General features: G+C 39.0%; 1 protein-coding gene across 4 annotated transcripts in view; it reads right to left on the bottom strand.

Annotated features, from left to right (window-relative positions):
* Nucleotides 1-19540, bottom strand: part of ADAMTSL3 (ADAMTS like 3) — a 189513-nt gene that overhangs the window by 62960 nt on the left and 107013 nt on the right. For all 4 annotated transcript variants that reach the window (XM_076347884.1, XM_076347885.1, XM_076347886.1 and 1 more), the window contains exons 7-10: nucleotides 17085-17211; nucleotides 7959-8033; nucleotides 2414-2571; nucleotides 1321-1432 (exon numbers count right to left, since the gene is read on the bottom strand). In XM_076347884.1, the coding sequence (XP_076203999.1) occupies nucleotides 1321-1432; nucleotides 2414-2571; nucleotides 7959-8033; nucleotides 17085-17211 (472 nt within the window). The remainder of the gene's footprint in view (nucleotides 1-1320; nucleotides 1433-2413; nucleotides 2572-7958; nucleotides 8034-17084; nucleotides 17212-19540) is intronic.

Below are 19540 nucleotides of genomic sequence, written 5' to 3'. Positions count from 1 at the left end.
AGGGACCAGTTTTGTATTATAGACATGCAGCTACAAAGTAGGGCATTGAAAACCCTGGCTAATTTCAAAGAGATTGACACGTAGCTATAATTTTCAAACCATAACACCAGTCCGAATAAGGCTGGATTTGAGCCAATAACTTGGAAGGTAAACAGGTCCCTTGAGTTATCCAGTGTTTACATGCAGTCCTCAAAAATACTGTGATGCTTTACACTTCTTCCCTCGTCAGATAGGTTAGGGAAAAATTCATAAACACAGCGCGATGAAATCATCAGAGGATATGTATTGCCACTCACAGTTCCAGCAAGAATCACACTTCATGAGGCCAAGTATCTTATAAGATACAGTAGTTTCCTGTGGGACTACATATTATACACATACATTGTCTGCATTTCAGATTAAAGTGAGGTACAAGTGCCAAAATGGATGGTCCATCAAAAGATCCCCAGACTCTGCTTGTGCTTTAAACATCTTTCACTCTTTTTACTCATGTCCCAAGGAACTATTTAAACCATATGTGTACTCTCCAAGAAAATCACTACACCAGTATCACTAGTATCCCAGTCTGTTTTTCAGGTGACCTGGGTAATGCTAGCTGAACTTAAATAGCTATCTACAATGTCAAACGCTCCTCCTACCATGAGGTCACGCTTTTTGCAGAACCAGACATGACAAGCAGTGGGCTGGGCTGGATGAGCAGTAGCAGAGCTGAGCTGCACTTCGTCTAACCATTGTGTAAGCTCTAGTGTTTAAACCAGGAGTAGACGCTACGGCGCGCTACCTGCTGCTCTACCATCAGGACTAAGTGTCTAAGATCAGACAGCCAAAGGTATTGATAGTAGCTGTTCTTTAAATTCTATTTACTTATTCTGCTTTCTGTGTAACTAATTTCTGAACTAAGTGTTCTAAAACTCTCCCTTATGTCTACTACTGTGGCCAGATGTACCTTCTTCTTTCATCTCTTCATTATCCTTATTCTAAAATCTCATTGTATTTCTTTGCTTACTTTCCCAAAATATCCTTTATGAATTGCCATTTTCCACTTTTGAATGTCACACCTTTATTTCTTAGTCAAAGTTCTTACTCAAATGATCATTCTTTATGGAAGAACATGACTTCCAGTAATATAAGGTATAAAAAAACCTATGCTCATACTAACTTAACCAACTTACCTGCTACTCTGTCATTTATTTTTCTGAAGAACCACCAGTGTGCAAAAAAACACAAACATTTAATCAATAAAAATGCAGAACGAAGGTTGTAAATCAGCCACTTTTAATCTTCAGCTGTAAACACTCCTGAAGAATTGCCATTACTTACCTCCTCCACACGTCACCGTGCAGGGGAAGAACTCTGTTTGTCTCCACTGATGACTGATGGGTTGATAGAAAAAGAACTGAACCACACTCTCTTTTGATCCAGAGTACCTGGTCTGAAGAAATTTCCATTACAACACATGTGTATACTGTACTCCACCGTTCATGTCATTTCAAAACTTAATTCATATATAATAGCAGTGCAGAGAGTAATAACATAACAGGCACAAAACCTCTAGAAAGTCTAGAGTGACAATTAAATTTAAGTTTCCAATAGTCAAACACTTGTATGTTGCTTTGTTTTTCAAATTATTCAAGGTACTAATGTGACTATTTGATTATCTACCCTTGATTGGCAAAGTTCCTAACTGTATTCTTCTGTCTTAACTCTTTGATAGCAAAATTTTTAAAATTCGCTGGAGAGGGAAGTCTATAATTGATCTACCCACACTGGTTCATATTCAGGCAAGTCTAACTGCACATGCGATATTGGAGATGCAAAATAAAAACTACTGAAAGTCTGTTTCTACAACATGACAGATAAAGCCAAGTGGTGTGATAATACTGCAACACCTGTCATTTCCAATGGAAAACTTTATGACTATCTTCCTTTGGCAGTCAAATACTGAGATGTTTCTACATATTCATATCTGCATGTATGATGTAAGCCATCGGTATGTGGTCTGGGTAGAAGAGAAAAGCATTAGAAATGGTCAGTAGCTGGATTAGCAATGTCTAAGGGAGATTCTAGGCGCTGCTGGAAGCAATGTTCAGATTCAGTAGGTGGCAGTCTTCAATTGGATTAACACCAATCTGCTGCACAGGATCACGCTGTTATTCTTTCACCAGTATTTAAAACAATAGTCCTGGACATTTTTACCATTAAAGATCTTTTGGTGCTTTCCACCACAGCAAAGACATCAACCCCGTAATATTTTAATTTGTTTGGATATATTTAGTGTAAATTCTCTCTGGACTGTAATTAGGGTTCCTTATTTGCTAGCTAAAAGATTTTGTTGTATTGCTGATGGACAGCCACCTACTCTGTTGCACATACTTGAAATATCTTTGTAGATTTGTACATACACACATCCCACCTTGATAATGAAATCTGCTCCAAGAGGTCCCTGGATCTTTATGATTTCCCTGTCTGTACTCTTCTGAAATTCAACAGTTGTATTTTCTATGACAAATGTTCCAGGAGCATTGAAACTGTGCTCTCCCTTGTCTCCTTGTAGAGTCTTTGACTCTATAACTAAAGAATAAACATGCAATTAGTAAACTTAAACAGGATATTGTTTATTTTCAAGGAAGTCAGAAAGTAATGTTTACAACTTTGCCTTGCAAGTAACAGCTGTATATGTGCATTAAAAAAACCACACAGAATATCTGTGAGAATATTAGCTGCTTCAGATTATAGACTGATATATAATTGCATGACATGTCAGCACAGGAATATCTGCCTGAACACACTATTCTTTCATACCAGAAGCACTTCTGAGACAGTTTTTCCTACGCCAAGTGCTCTATATAGTTATAAAGCAATAGATTCAGCAGGACAAGCTGAAAGAAACTCAAAACAGATAGAATCAATACACAGGAAAATAACTCATACTTCCATGCAACTCAAAAGCCTTGCAATTTCAGCAATCAGTCTCCAGAGAAGCCTGAATGGTGTCAAACTCACCAAACACTCACCTCAATACCTGTATCACTCTACCCATTCCAGAGGCCATCAACTCAACTTTGAATATTTCCCATGTGAGCAAAAAGCACGGCCAGGAGGTGGGAAGCTGCAGCACTGCCGGAGGGATCTCCCTTTCTTAGAACAGGTGGTGATGAAAACCCTTTTTGAGCTGTTCTGCACTCCTTGGAAAGAGATTAAACTAACAGCCCACAACCTCCAGAAGACAGATGAAGCATTTTAGGATTGACTCACTTCCAGAAAACTGACTGAACTCTAAGTGGACAAAGCTAAAGGAAGATATTCATAATGAAGGTAGAATTTTGGGCTCTGTATAATACAGCGTACAGGCACAGCAAGATGCATGACTTGAAATACACTGGTCTGGTTACAATCTATCAGAGCACCGCATGACAAAGGCATGAATCTCAGATGAGCTCAAGACTAGCTAAAAGGAACGTTTGATGAGCTATAAATACCCTCTTTCTCCAACTGCCTTGCCTTTTTTGGTACTTTAAACAGTGTTACCTAATTCAGGCTAGATAATTTAGGTGAAGAGCATCTGGTTTTACCTGCACTGAAAACATACTCTGAATGCTGCAGTCCATCAGTACTGTTTTCTTCTTTAAGGTCTTTTAAAATACAAATGCATTCTGGAGCATCCCCAAAGAGAGTGAAGAAATTCTAGAAGAAATTAACTTCCTTGAGAAGGTACCAACATTATCCCAAGTTTCTAAGCATTACGTTCCACTGTGCTCATAGGTATAACAAAGATCCCATACATGGCTGGAAGGAAGTTTAAGGAAGAATATGTTTCTAGGAAATGATTTTATGTTGATCATAGGGTAGGAATCTAGTGTTGAATCAAATGTACTTTGTCAAAGAGAAAAAATAAATCTCTGGGAATCAAAGTGCCCCACTGTCCAATGCTTTTCCATTAGGAACAAATAGATATAATCAAATCACAGAAAAAGAAACAAGTATTTAGACTATTACTACTTATTTTTGTTTGTCACTTTTATGGAAGTTTTCTTTCCTGATTGCATTACAAAATAACCTTTTAAATATCCGGAACTCAGCATTCTTGGATTAAGCTTCTGCAAGCCTTGACCCCAAACTTACACTGCTTAACAGTAACTGTTAATGCATGGTGCCTGTTATTCTGTCATTTTGTTGGATCAGCAAATCTCAAGTACTTCCAACTCCACGTAAAGTCAGCAGGATCCTCAGGAGTACAGGACCCCTTTGAAACTAGCGTTTAAGATTGCAAAGCAAGACATTTGGCTGTTGCAAAAAGATGTTAAAGATGTTAATTTGGTGACCTGAGCTGCTTTACCTTACAGTCCTTATGCTAATTTTCTTAATAAAAAAATAATTTTTATGTTTTTCTAAGCACAAACCAAGAACATTGTTCAGCAACCAACAACATGATAGCTCACCGAGAGCTAACATACATTTATGTTAGAGCTGCACTAGATTTGAATCCAAAGCATGTGTTTATTTGCAAGGCCCAGCTATAGAGTGATGGCCTGTGTCTCTGGAGGTCATGTCAGTGAAGCTTAGAACAGCTGCGCAGATTTTCCCAGAAGTGAGTCACACAGGGAGATGAAGAGCTATTCCACAGCACAACAGATAACCTCTGATGCAATATATCCCTGCTCAGTAGTATCTAGTGCTTGTCATCACAGGCTTCTAAAACAGAGTGAAACCAAGCATCTAGTGTATGTGACACATATGTAACATAATAATTCTTACTAGGGAGCAGTTCCCCCCAAAAAACCCTACTTTATTGATTTCAGAGCAGTAACTGGGAACAAAGGTTTCACCAACTGGCTTATAGGCAAGGTTTAGAAAAGAAGTCACCAAACATTTATTTGTTCTGCAGGGTCCTGTAATGGCAGAGAGGTGGGAAGTTTGACTTCAGGAGTAAGTTTCCCCATCCTAAGTTAGGGAAACATTTCCTTGAGGGGTCTTTAGGACTCCAGATGTGCAGAGTCATAAGGACAGGGAATTCTCTTAAGTGTTTCTGTGCCTAACAAGATAATCACTGGTGCCAAAGACCTGTAACTGTCTGTCTTTGTGTTACTTCCCTTACCTTGATTAGAAGAACGTTTTCCCCATGGAAATGCCTTGCCCAGCTGTGGATGGAAGACCCGCCGCAAAAGCCTGCCATACTCTTAGTGGCAGGCAGGAGTAGGGCAGCGTGGCATGGGGAACCCACTGCAGATACCTCACTGTGTGGAGAGATGCATGGAACAATTCCCAGGGAAATAGCTCCTGCTCCCAGTGCAAGAAGGAGCAAATCATGTTGCTACCCAAAAGCTCTTTCTTTTCCATGCGATTCATTTGTAGATAGCACAATACAGGGGCCCAAACTAAAGTACGTGTTCTTTTCAAAATGCAAGCAACATTGCCTTCCTCTTAGCATCTGTCGAAGACAAAGCAGTGCATAGATGTATAGCTAAATACTGTCAAGTAATGCAAATCACTGCAAGCGGAGAAGATATTGACAAAAAGGGAAAAAAGAGTGTCAGTTCCTTTTAGTGAAGTTTAAACTCCCTAAGTTCATGAACTCAGTTATCTAGCATTAGCCACTTGTAAAAATATTAGCTTCTGGTTTTCCTGTTTCTTCTGCTGGAGGATTAATTTCAGGGAACTTTCAGTCTTTCTTTTGATTCTAATGCTTTTAAAACAACTGCTAGAAAAGCCATAATATAGTCCAAATCAAAAACAAAACCAACGCAATGAAACATTTTATTCATAACCATTTTTGTACTAATTATTTGGTTATTTTCCACCAAATCATTCACAAAACCCAAGCAGAGAGAAGTACAAAAGGAACCTATTCGTAAAAACCCCAAAGTAACACCTTTGCTCTTTGATGAATCTGTTGCCTGTCTTAAAGTGTCCATAGACACAAACAAAATACTTACTCTTACCAGCTACAAAGAAATGCAGTCTTTCCTAAAACACTAAGCTGCTGATTGTAAAACAATGTTCAGAGCATTTATTTGTTTCAAATCTGTTATGTGCTACATCTCCAACCACATTTCCATTTTTGATTAATCCAGCAGCTGTGTTTCCCTGGAACAAGAGCAGATCGTAAAGCCCGGGATGAAGCACAAAAGAACACAAGATAAAGGGAAAAGTGCCAGACACTCCATAGTGCTCTTCGAGCATTCGCTATTGCTGCTGACTTTACTTGAAGAGCAAATATATACTGGCAACAGGAGGCAGTATAAAATTCTACAATAATTAGTCCCTGCTCCACCTGTTAAATTCAACTCCTTACAAGCCAGGAAGAACATCTCTGACAAATGGAGCCTGTAATTATAGGTGATTATTTTTTAAATTCTGCCTTTAATTATACCAGCACACCCACACAGAAGTCAATGAAGTTGCAGACCAAAGATGACTTGATACTTTCTGTTAAGTGACCAACACCCACAAACATACTCACAGTCAGAAAGGCGGACAAGCAAATTGTCCCAAAGCACATCCCCTAGAACATCGGTTCTTGAAGATGTGGCTATGAAGCCAGAAGCAATTTCCACCTCCCTCCCCACAACGGCTCTCACCTGTTTTTCACCTCTGTCATTTTAATTTTAGGTAACAAATGTCTAAATCCTCACAGATTTGCAAACAGATGTGCTGGGGGAAGTGGTTAAAGGAACATTTCACAATTCTCATCTAGCTAGAGAACTAGCTAACAAAGGTAATGCCAAGCCACAGCTTCTTTACGGAACCACCCTGGGTAGGAAGCCAGGAGCACTCTGTACTTAGTTACCGAGTTGCTGCTGCATTCCTCAGGAGCTTTTCAGAAATCGCCCAGGAGCCACTGAATCTAGTACTTTTTCCTCATACAAAGCTGAAACAACAACTTCCTTCTGCAGAACTACTTAAGAAAGACCAAGAGTCCTGACCTGAACTGGTCAGGATCACTCCTTCATACATCCCCTGCAACAGTTTTAAATGAGTATTATTTATTTCAAGGTAAGTTCAGCTTTGTACATTGTTGATATCAGTGCTAAATCTAGAAGTTATTGTCACTCTGGAGCTGCCCTAAAGTGGAAGTCTTATTCAGTTTTTTCTTTGAAAGAAAATGACAATATATTCTTCAAAGCAAACAAATAGATGAGCAATTTTCAAATAAAATGCATTCCTGTCTTCTATTTACATATCTCAGAGCAGAAGTAGTCCTTTTTATTTCTATGGTTCAGACTAAGTCTTCCACTTTTACTAATAAAAAATTGCTCAAAATGTTAAATGAATGGTTTATTTCATTGCTTGATATGGCAGTCCCACATATCATCGAAACAATTAGTTCTTTATGTAAAGGAGGCCTAAGGGTATAGAAATTAGCATACATACTACCATCAGCCTTATAGAAAATATTAGGAAACAAACATCTAACAGAATAGCAAACTCTTTCTCATAGATGGTATGTAATGACCAAAAGTATTACGGTGAAACAGGACCTGTGTAGTCTATTTTATGTATTTTGTTTACCTTACCTCATTTTTACTCAGATTACTTTTCCTTGAACACTGCTCACTGACCAGGTGTGACTTCAGCTGGACTATTTACACTATCTCGGACTCTTCAACAGAAATCTGGTGCTGGGTTATACGAGCGCTATCGATCCCACACATAACCCTTTGAAAGTAATGTATCATAATTGTTTGCACGTAGTTTAAGAGTGTATGGTATTTTAGACATCTTATATAAGAATTACTTGGTTTAAATAAATTTAGAAACCACCAGTATGTATACTATTTCTTTTTTCTAAATGGACTACCAGTGTTCTGTAGGACTATCTCCAGGCTGGATTTTAAAGATGGGAAGAGGAATCAAGGTCATGATCTTACCCGTATTCCCAAAGTTTGGATGAGTTCAGATACAAGGTTCTGTTTTTATCTTCTGCCTATGAATAAATACATAAAACAGCTCAGTCATACCAAGGTGCGCTGGTCCTTTTAGGGTAATTCTCACACTGCGACTCCCATGTGGTACAGCAATCACGGTTTCTTCCCCTAAGAAAATTAAAGAACTGTTTTAGAAGTTATCTTGCATCAGGGAATTTGCACATCACATAACTAGACTGAAAACTGTCAAATGTGTCTAAGAAAATATTTAACAGGTTTCACAATTTTTCTATTAAAAATAATCATACGTTATTTAAGTACAGTATACTGAGTCTGTTTGCTATGCTATGCAACTATTAAGACCTACGAATGGACTTGTAAATCTTTCTCGCTATTGGAAAATTAGTTGCTATTAACAAAAACGACTGAAATGTCAGTAGTGTATTAGGAACATATTTACACTCTGTTGTCCTAGTTTTATTTCCTAATCACTGAATTGACATAAGGAATCTGCTAAGTAGTACTTCCCCCTTACAAAAACCTGCAGCTGTTCAGTCTCATTTTGCCCACACCTCGTTTCCTGCTGCAGGTCACAACTTTAATAAGTGGCAGGACTTACAGGAAATAAATCATCTACTTAACACTAGCCCTTAACCAATTACAGGACCAGTTAAGAGCAAATATGTATTAGCTATAATGTATATGTTATAACAGAGTGTCTGCATCTAACTTACCATATAAGATCATTCCTTCCAGTAAGAGCCTCAATTTAAAATTAACTATAAACTAAACCAGCCCTGAATAGGACATGTCAATACAAAACAGCTTTTGGCTGCCCGAATGGCCTCTTCGTATATAAATGTACAACACACTTACTTCAGTGCATTTTACAAAGGCAGAAAGTTATTACTTTCCATTTCAAACGTAGGAAATCTGTGATTTGCCCAAGCAAACTGAGTTAACAGTCAAATCAATAGACCAGAGTCTTTCACGCCAACAAGAGCGGTGCTCTCAGAAAAGGGTACGCACAGCGCACGACAGGGATAGCCACAAAAGGACAAGAGGTGTCCAAGCAACAAAGTACCAACGTGCCGTCTCCCGTTTCCATCACGGCCCAACCGTAAGTCGTCTTTGAGGCAGGACCTGCAAACGTGGGCCCATTGCAGGTACACCCCGCAGAGGGTGCTCTGTTCAGTGATGGCATTAACATATATCTAGGGGCTGGTGTAGAGGAAGTTCATTTTTGCAAGTTCAAAAAGTAATGTGAGTTGAAGGTCAGTGATACATTGGCTCTAGAATTACTTATACAATATTTAGAGGAAGAATATTTGAGTTTAGTTTTAACTAAAAAATAGTTGAAGAATGTTTCTTTCCACTTTAAACCGGACCCTTTTATAGTGGATGCTAAATTATCAGCTTCTGGTTTACATCTCCTTAGCATAAGTATGAAATCCTGCCAAATGTTCAGGATAGTTCAAGCAAATACTGCAATTATTTTTTCTGAAATAAACACCTTCTTATGTTACAGTTTTTATATCGCCAATTTCTAGGAAGGTCATTTAAATATAACAATTTATTTTGGATGTAATAAAATATGATCTTTATTAATTTCATACTTGGGTATTCCACCAGAGTGCAAAATACTACAGTAAGAACAATAATACAGTTAAGGAGCCCTGGAAAAAACATTAACTACTGAACCACTTAATATCTTTTTGCATCTTGGTTTTTCATCAGGCGAATTGCTAAAGATAGCCAGAAGGTAGTGGATGTGTATATCTTTAAAGTAAGGAAATAACTACTGAATTCATATGTGCTCTACAGTATTTGAGAGAAAGCAGGTTTGAGGGGCCCATCTGTCCCTACTTGGTCAGGAATTGTATCCCGTCTTGACAACCAACCAGCAGTTACAGCACAAAACCTCAAGTAAGAGTCTGATTATGACCGGTTCTGAATTCATGCAACTGCTGTGTTGAAGTGGAACCAAGGGCACTCCGCGCTGAACGGACAAGGCCCAGATTTGCAGATGTGCAGAGATGCGTAGGACTGCTCCTCTTGAGAACAACCAGGGTCGTTCTGCTGTGCTTCCTCCACCTCCTTACAGCGAGTTCTGCTCGCCTCGGCAGGCCTCGTTGATCCCTTTTCAGGATGCTTCACATTCCTTTAGCAGTACTACAGACATTCCACCCTCACCGAAGCACTCTCTGATATGGTCCAAAATTCTCATGGGGGTGCTAAATTTGGTGTTTCTCTGCGTCGGAGACAATATTACCAGAAAGTATTTTATTTGCATTAGAGGAGATGACTAAGTTCACCACCACAGCAATGTTCAACCTTCTGCAACCCCACAGACCTGTCAAGAAGTCTGACAGCAGGAGATTCTTGTAACCTGACTGAGATAATTATGACCTAGGGCAGTCTTTCCATGAGATGAAGTAAATTATAGGAAAAAATAAAAGTGAGATTTTTGGAATTCTGAACCGAGATGGGGAATTGGAAGAAAATGGGACAGAGCTGACCTAAGGGACTCCACCTTCTCCTGAGGACGTATTTAACTTCCTACGAAACAGCAGTTACGATTGTCCAGGTCTGGCTCCAAAACTATATATTCCAAAGGTCTCTGGTTCTCAGTTGAAGCATATAATTCATATTCTTAAAGGAACACAAGGCCCTGCAAACGCATTTAAAAATGGTCATGCTGTACATTTCCCATTAAATCAGTAGGATCCACACTGTTAAAAGCAGTGAACTCTTATGAAAACATAAGAGGGAAATTGCTACCCTGAAACCTATACTTAGAATTTCCAATTATCTCTTTTTCCCCCTTATACTATTTATGTATCTTTGAAAGTTAATTGCTGACCTTTGTCTAAAGCTGAAAACAAATAAGCCCAAAATCATCTGGACCATGCAGAAACACTAGACTGTAAAATCTGATTTTAGAGTCATAAAGCTCACCTTAAAAACTGAGAAACAGGTGAGATATTGTCTCTCTATTCTAATGATTCCCGAGGGCATGTGGGTCATCTTTCTCCAGCACCTGCCTAAAATGGGCTTTCTGCTCTTACCCGGGGACTCTCTCAGCAAATGCATGTGCACACACTACACACAGCACTTGCTGATTAAGCTCCCGGATTGCTTTTACTTTAGATGGCAAGGTTTGATCCTGTTTCTATGGTGTTAATGTGGATTTAGATTTTGGATTTCAATGAGAGCAAGATCAGACTCCCTGCTATGGTAAGACTGGGAGCTAATCCCCAGGATCAAAATAAAGGAGCCACATTCCTGAGCTCGATCCAATTCAGCAGGTTTTATTTATTTTTCCATGTGGGCCATGGTGGACCCATTTACTGTTTCACATATGGGCCAGTTGGGATTTTTCCCTCTCTCCTCTTACAGCAGGGCAGAGGGTTTATTTCAGGCCTATAAAAACTGTTTCTTTCCATGTATTTGCTCAACACTTATCTGCTGGTCCTCCAGTTCTGATCGAAGGCCTATATGCTCTCAAAATACAAAGAACGATAGCCCAGGAACAACTACTGGTACAAGGGAACTAAAAAGCTCAAAATATTTGGAGTCTTATTGCAGTGGCTTCCCTCATCCACTCTAACATTAGGCATAATTTCAGAAGACATTGGTGCTGCAGTATGTGCTGACCTGCCTAATGACAAGAATCTGTGCAAAGCCAAATGCATACTCTTTAAGAGACACCTGAACTAGATAGGTATGTGCTACTGAAAGCAGCAGCTATATATCTTGACCCTAAAAGTCACACTGCAAAATCTGTATGGGCACATCCTTTCTGTCCTTGAGTCCTTCCCTTTGCAGTCTCACGCTCTCCCACTCCTCTGTACCTCCAATCCTCTGTCCACTGGTCTTACGACTCAAGGCTGCCTCTTCATCAGAGAGTACCACTTCTTTGCATTGTTGAGTAAGTATTTCCAAGGTGTGGTAACCTGCTTTTGAGACAGTGTGGCCTCAACTCATTTTAGTTACACAACTTCTTTCTACTTCTGGACACCTCTTCTAAAATTTGTATGCACTGGACAAAATGTACAAAGACACACAGTAAGCAACCCATCAAGAAAATGGATCTCAAGGAAATGCAGTGTGAAATAAATACTGAAATAGCCAATGTTCTTACACAGGAATTTCTCCAAGTAAGACAAGAGAGATTAGGAAAGTAAAGAAGGTGGCTTCAAACTACCTAAAACAGCTCCAAGTAAACCAACCAAACTAAACGGATCTGTAGACTGAAATAGTTGGTGCTGAAGACACAGCATCCACACCATACACATTGCAGGTGCTTCACTTTGGACTAACTCTAGTCCGATCCCATGGACTGCATATTTAGTAGCCGTTGGAGAACATTAGATGCTTTTCTGGGGCACATCTTCCAGTTTAGCTTCATCCAAAAGAATCCAGTTTATGCTCTCCAAGACCACTCCATGATGTGAGCTGATGAGCAGTATGTTAGGACCATGATGAAATTTGCTTCAAAAAACATATTCCTTATCCAAACTGAAATGCTAATGTATTGGCATTCTATCCCTCCACACACACAGTTTTCCTGCCAAACCAGTCCCAAATTCCCTCTCCTGGCTCTACATACAGTTGACTTTTCCCCTTCCTCTCCGAGTGCTTCTGACTCCATCTCCCACCCCAGATTCCTTATCTAATCTCAGTCTTCCGCTCTTCCGCTTTTCCCTTAACCCAATGTGTCTGTACAGCCAGTCCTAGGTTCTCCTCCCACCTTCTCATATCTGTCTTTCCTTTACTGTATGAACTAATGTCAATTTTTTCTGTTCAGCTAGTCTCATTTTTTCCTCTTCTCATGTCATAAGTCTGAAGCTCGGGAGAGTCAGAAGCTCTCCACAAAATCTCTTCTGTAATGCCTGAATGTGAGGCAGGAGGCATCACAGAGTTCATCCCATGGTACCCATTCTACACTGCAGCAAAGTAGAAAGCAAGAGCAACCTCAAGGACACTTTTTAATAGATTAGCTCTGGAAGAGCAACATGTTGATTTATTCTAAGGAGATTGCACACATATGAACTCTTTGCAATTAGGACATGTAACAAGCTAGAGCACACTTAAAAGGACAAGTTTTCAGAAATGTCAGCTGTTAACATCTGAGAAGCCTCTACAGAACCTGAAGGAAAAGGGTTGGGTTTTTTTTTTGAAGGGTTGTAGTAAAATATGTGTTGATGTTCACAGATACTGCAAAAGACTTGTCCATGACCAGACCACCATTGCCTGCCAAATTTCAAATCCCTGACCCGTGATCAAGTCCAACAATGAGGGATGTTAAGACATATTAAAGAAAAGGTTTCAGGAATGTTTTGACAGTGGGAAACAACATGTTTTTCTCTGGTGTGTCCTTGGAATATGCTGAGTTGTTTTGCCTGAATTTTCTCCAAAACATTCAGCACCTGGCATGGAAAGTTTCTGACCCAGCTGTTGAATTTTGGCAAAAAAATCATTCCTATAAAGTGAAGTATCAAGCAACCTTGACAATGGGGGTTACTAGCTCCACGTATACTGATTTCAAAGAGGGAAATAGATGCAAGGTAGCAAGCTGTCACAAAACTGAGCCAGCTGATGGTGCTGAACAAGGAGCCATGCAGAAGGCATCTGTTTAGATAAATGACCAAAGTGAAATTAGGTTTTTGGTTAAGTGTGCTTGGGGATGATGACATACAAACATGTGACAATAAGTGACCGATGGTAAATTGCACAAATGCCACAGGAAATAAAACGCACGGCACGAAGAAATTCAAACAGTTACAAAGCTATCGACATTGAAACCTTTTGTATGAAGTTTTAGCAAAAAGTTAAGAAAGGTAAAACTTGCAAGTATCAAGCAGTTTGAGAATCAAATAAGGCCAGATTACGAAAAGTCTGTGCCTTCAACTTCACTCCCTGTTAATTTCAGAACCAGCATCTTTTCTTCTTCCTTGGTATCAGAACCAGAACACTTTCCTACCAATTCTTGCCAATAATGGTGCAGAAAGCAGACATCAGGGCCCAATCCTACAATTTTTCCATGTGCACAAAGTGCAGTGGAGTTAATGGGAGTTCCATGCATATAGTACTAGAAACATCAGGCCCATGATATCTCATTTCCCAATGGGATGGTACATTTTACAACCTATTACACTTTTTGTTTGAATATCATTAGTCAAAGCTTTAATCATTTTACCAGAATGTTAGAATCTGGCTTGCTGGCAGAAGTCTAACTTACTTTGTCTTTCAAAGGCAATTAAGTGTTAGTGGAAAAAATAAACTTTTGAAATGACAGTTCGTTTCATATTTGCAAAACAGTAAGCTTGCTTTCAGTGCTGTTTAGCTTTCCAATCAAAGGCATTCATTTTATGTAAAAACATACTAAAAAGGTAATAAAACAAACTGAGTCCTTTATGAGAAATCATTTGCTGTCAATGCCTAAATTTCTTTTTTAAAATAAGGACCAAGATAACTAGGCACTTTTATTTTCCCTTATGTCTCCTTTTTTTTCCATAATAAAATCTTTGGCTCTTGCTTTCCTTCTAATTCTTTAATTTGCCTCATTGCACAATAAAATTTACATCCTGCTTACAACCTTACAAGCTCCCTCTTAAATACATGTCTGTCATGTGTCGATATTTTACTTCTCAACACTAGTTCTGAAAGCTTCCAAATGGCTATTTGGAAGATATTGTGTCTCCCTTCACTGATACATTAGCACAGAGGAAGCATGGCTTTATTTCTACATTTCATTCACACATAGGATGATTATATCGAACCGTTTCCACAGTGTTGAACAACTTGACCCAAAAAAGATTTTGGCACTACCACAATACCAAGAAAACCATCAAAAGTTCTGATTTTAGTAGCACGTGTACTGTTTTGCTTATGTAAATGGTAATTCATTCATATAATCTAGCCCACTGCAGCGCAAGATAAAACCAAAACTTGACATAACTGACATCTTTCCCCAGAACAGTCTTTCTTCATCTTTAATTTTAAAGAACTCTTCAAGAGCCACCGAATTATGACAGAGGAAAGAATGAACCACAGGTATTCTCCATAACCTGGTCAAGGCAATGGGAGCCCTTCCACCAAGTGATGTCAGCTGTAGTCAGCTCTTACCTGTGCCAGAATACCACAAGTGAAATTAATATTTTCTGTCGCAAAATGACAGTTTCAAAGCCAGATCCCTTCTACCACTTTGTCCTTACTGTACTTGCATACTAAGCAGCAATTAAACGTGAATCTTTTTATTTCACTTATCATGAGCTATCCAACCAGATTTGCCAATCCAACAAGTTTAGTTTGGGTTGCCTTAGAACTAGCTAGGGTGTCCCCAGGAATCGTCCTTCTCCCAGAGAATCTCTGTTGCTGTAAAACTGGAAGAGACGATGCAATTCCTTTCTGTTCCAGCTGACTTCCACATCAGAAAGGGGAAGAGATATTTTGTGTGTATATATCCCTATATATCTATATATATCTATATCTATCTATATATAGACACACAAAACAAATACAACTCGGTAATACTACAAAAATATTATCCAATCTTTACTGCTTCACAAGTGCTTGCTCTGTGCCGACCAGAAGCTCTGAGTATTTGATATGACAAAGTGAACAAAAAGTGGCCCTCCATGAAAACTCTTTTTTGGCTCACTGTAAACATTCAAGACATTTGCTCAGTGTTTCAGGATGAAAAACTTTATAAATTACTGAACTACATTCTCCCATCCATGAAAAAGGCCTCTAGTACAGGCAAAGCAAAGGTTGACACCGATAGCCCATCTGGTACGTAAAAAAAGGCTCTTTGACTTGTGCAAAATTATTCTGTGACTTCAAAAGGTGCTGCCACAAAAATATTCACTTTTTAATTTAGATTACCTTTGTTATACATATGTATTGAATACAGAAATTATGCACCTGCACAGTGTAAGATAACCTAACATGAAACCTTGTAGATCAATACAAGTAATCACACTGCAAGGTAACAAGCATTAAGATAACATACATTGCACTTCAAGTTACATCCACATTGAAGCATACTGCAAGCAGTGGCTTTAAAAAAACCATGGAAATATTTACATGTACTACAATAAGAATTAAGCATGATTCCATGTACAACAGTTCTTTCAAAATCAGGGCACAAGTGAAATCTTTGCAGGCTGAACTACAACAGTACTAAAATACATGCAGCTGTCAAAGGCAGGTGCTTCATCCATTTAAAAAAACCACCTGCTTGCATTTGAACTTTGAGTATTGACTTTACTCCAAGAGCACCAGATCATCACCCTTGCACCTTGTGGCTCTGCAGGAAGGTAACGAACCCCAAAGGCTCCATCTCCATGTGACAAATGCACGTGACAAATGCACATTGTAAGTTCAGAAACAGAAAAAAAATAGATGTGAGGCAACTATCTCACATGATAAACACATGGGACATATGCTGCGAGATTACAGGGAGCATCGTCTGTGAGGGTGGAAAGAAAAGTGTCAGAGAGCTTCTGTGTGACAAACCTTGCCTGGATATCAAAATAGCCAGGCTCTTCAGACTCCAGTAAAGGGTCTAATTCTGATACCCCTCCTCCCTGATATTTTCAATACTACTGAGACCTACAGAGTTACTCACAGTAAGATGCTAATTACTTTGAGAAAGAATGGCAAAATTTGAGCCAAACACACAAAAAAAGAGAAGAAAGTATTATTCCCTTTCACCTTGTGCTTTTTGTACCATACAAGTAGTTAACTTGCCTCTGAAGTTCAACTGTCTTTAGACACTTTAAAAAAACAACAAAAAAAGCAAAGGTAAGTTGAAAACCAGGCACTTTCAATCACGGCCACAATTTCCATAAAACCATCTATAAGATGTTTCCATGATTTAAAAACATTGCTGCAGCATCGCATATATTGCAACATGAGGATACCCTCTAAAATAAGATGTGCATCTTGATGGTTATTCCTGATAGAATGAATTGAGCAGCTCTATAAAAAAAAAAATGCATATCTCAAATTCTTTCCTAGCTATACCCTAATGTGTGGTATCCCTCATGGAATTTCAATAGACTAATCTAGCACAGACTTCAGAATAAGTAGCTTTGGAAAACTGCAAACAAGTATATAGTTAAAAGGTCAACACTCTGCAATATGTATGTTAATATACAAGCAGAAAACATAGTCAAGGATAAATTGTCATAGGATCAATTTGCAACCTACTTTTTTCTGGTGAGACATGTGCCTTAGCTTGTCCCCTCACAAGCCTGCATGTTGAACCATCTCCTGCACAGATTCCACAGTTGTCTTCCTTGGCATTGCTCCCAAGTTGTCGATCACAGCCTACTGCCTGCCAACATCAACACCACAGTCAGAAGGAGGGCAAAGCTGCAGTAGACATGCTCAGGTTTCTGGAATTTTATTTATTATGTTATCCTTTTGATTTTAGGAGCTGGCCTCATTCTATCACAGCATATCTTGTTATTTAGGATTTTAAAAGCACACTGTCATTTCCATGATTTTAATGATGAACCATAACAACTGATATATGAAGCTATTCAAGCATAGGAAATACATGAATCGGTTTCCCACTATGTATGTGAATGAATACCATTGAGCGTTATTCTTTCCAACACAAGGGACAACTATGTTATTTACAATTTGGTTTTCATCACCTGTTTAATTATGTCTGAGAAGGAATTAATGCAATGAAATAACCCAAGTTAAATACTTAAAGGGCACTCAGCCTTCAGCTTCACAGGCAAGCAGCTGTGGGCAGTGCTCATAATCTGGTGTCTTGGCCATTCAAAATTTAACTGGCATCCGTGTAGATCTCCTATTTGCCATTTATATCACCGTCAGTCACACATACATTTGCTAACCAGGTTTTAAAAAACTTGGATGATTCAGTTCTCACCTTTTGATTTTTTTTGTTTCTGAACATGAGACCCGATCTATAAAACTTTCCAACAATTATTATAAAAACACCCAAACTTAAACATTGCCAAAAATTCCAAAAGCAAAGTTTTTGAAAAACTGTCAACTGAAAACTCTCCAAACTATAATGAAAACATTTTTCTGGGTTTTCCTTTTTCTTCATATCTGTCACCCTACAAGAAGCACGGGAGTGAGAATGGGAAGACAAAGAAGAATAGACAACATTGACTGAAAGCACCTTCCTGCTGAAAGGGAGATAAATATTTCGTCTCGCCTATCTTACCCTTCACCATTTCATAGAAGAAATTTGCAGGGAGTACCAAATGCTGAGCAATGTGGTAAAAAGCTAATCTGCAGCTTCAAGTTTTCTCAAGTCAACCTATACGCCTCTTATATCCACACACACATCCCTGAGAAGTGCAGCTAATTCATCATGGACATATATATTTAACCAAACTCCAAACTGACAAACAGATAGAAAGCACTCTGGAAACGCACAGTTAAAAGCCATGCTAGAATGCTGAAATTGGCCAGCACACTCCTCTTCCTATATAAAAATGCTTGGAAGGGGCAGTCCTAGCTGCCAAGATCCACTGCATCTGCGCTATGCCAAAACTGACACACGATCCCCTCGGAGAGGTGAGGATCGAGTCCGCACATAAGAGGCAGGGTTGGGTCTTCCAGTCTCTGAGTCAACACACACACACACGGCGACACACGCTCCCTGCACAAATCATGCGCATCCGCTGCCAAACATGGCGAAATGTAATCTCCAAGCTTCATGTGTCTACAGAAAAGACAGCAAAGCAGCCCCACCTCCCACTCCTGCCCCTTTCCCTCATTTTCCCAATTCCCTACATCCCGCGTTCTCTTAAAAGGAGGGCATTATGGAGGACAGTTTATGATACTTCGGTTGAGAGACATGCTGCACTGAGCGACATCTCCTTATTAAAGGGTTCAGATTTACCATAGAATTCTACATTAGCAGCAGGAAATTATTTTATTCCTGCAACTGAAGGAGATCTTCATCCTATGTAGCCCAGCAAAGTATTCATTTAAAAAAAAAAAAAAGGCAGCTTAACTGAAATGATTTAATGTTAGTGTTAAGTGTTAACAAAAACTTAGTTGTAAAACTGAGACAAATCAACACACATATGTGTGAAATCAGACCACCTCAGAACAGGTGCTTATTTACCCCATAGAAGCTATGCGGGAACACTACACTATAATTTAGGATTGGATTAAAGATTAGAATGTTTTCATCTGAAGGAGTTTTTTATCATTAGCTCTGGGTTCATCACTGACATCCAGAAAATAACAAAAAGAAAAAGATTGTAAACAAATTACTCTAAACAAGCTTATCTTCCCATTTTATCACCAATTAGCATGGAGAAATGAATGAAAACACCATTCCAGAAACAGAAACTGACTGGGCCACTGTGTGACTCAGAAAGCAGATAAAATTTCAAGGGATATAATAATACAGTGCTCGACACATTGGCCTTAGACTTGGCAACTCTCTTTCAATTCCCAGCTCCACAACAGACTTTCTTTTTGATCTTTGAAAGCTTCCTGTGCTTTTCGATTCCAACCTGTGAAAGGGGTATAACTGCAGTTCCCTACCTCACAGGGATGTTGCAAGAATAAATCTCCCAAAGGTTCTGAAACGTTCAGATGGGACAATGATGGGGACCAAACCAGTAGTTGAGAGTCTATATTTCTCTCGGGTAGACTTTTACAGT

The sequence above is a fragment of the Aptenodytes patagonicus genome, chromosome 10 (assembly GCF_965638725.1).
Source record: "Aptenodytes patagonicus chromosome 10, bAptPat1.pri.cur, whole genome shotgun sequence".
In the NCBI taxonomy this organism is placed as follows: domain Eukaryota; kingdom Metazoa; phylum Chordata; class Aves; order Sphenisciformes; family Spheniscidae; genus Aptenodytes; species Aptenodytes patagonicus.
Note: the sequence above shows the minus strand (reverse complement) of the source record. Positions and strands in the feature narration are given on the sequence as shown.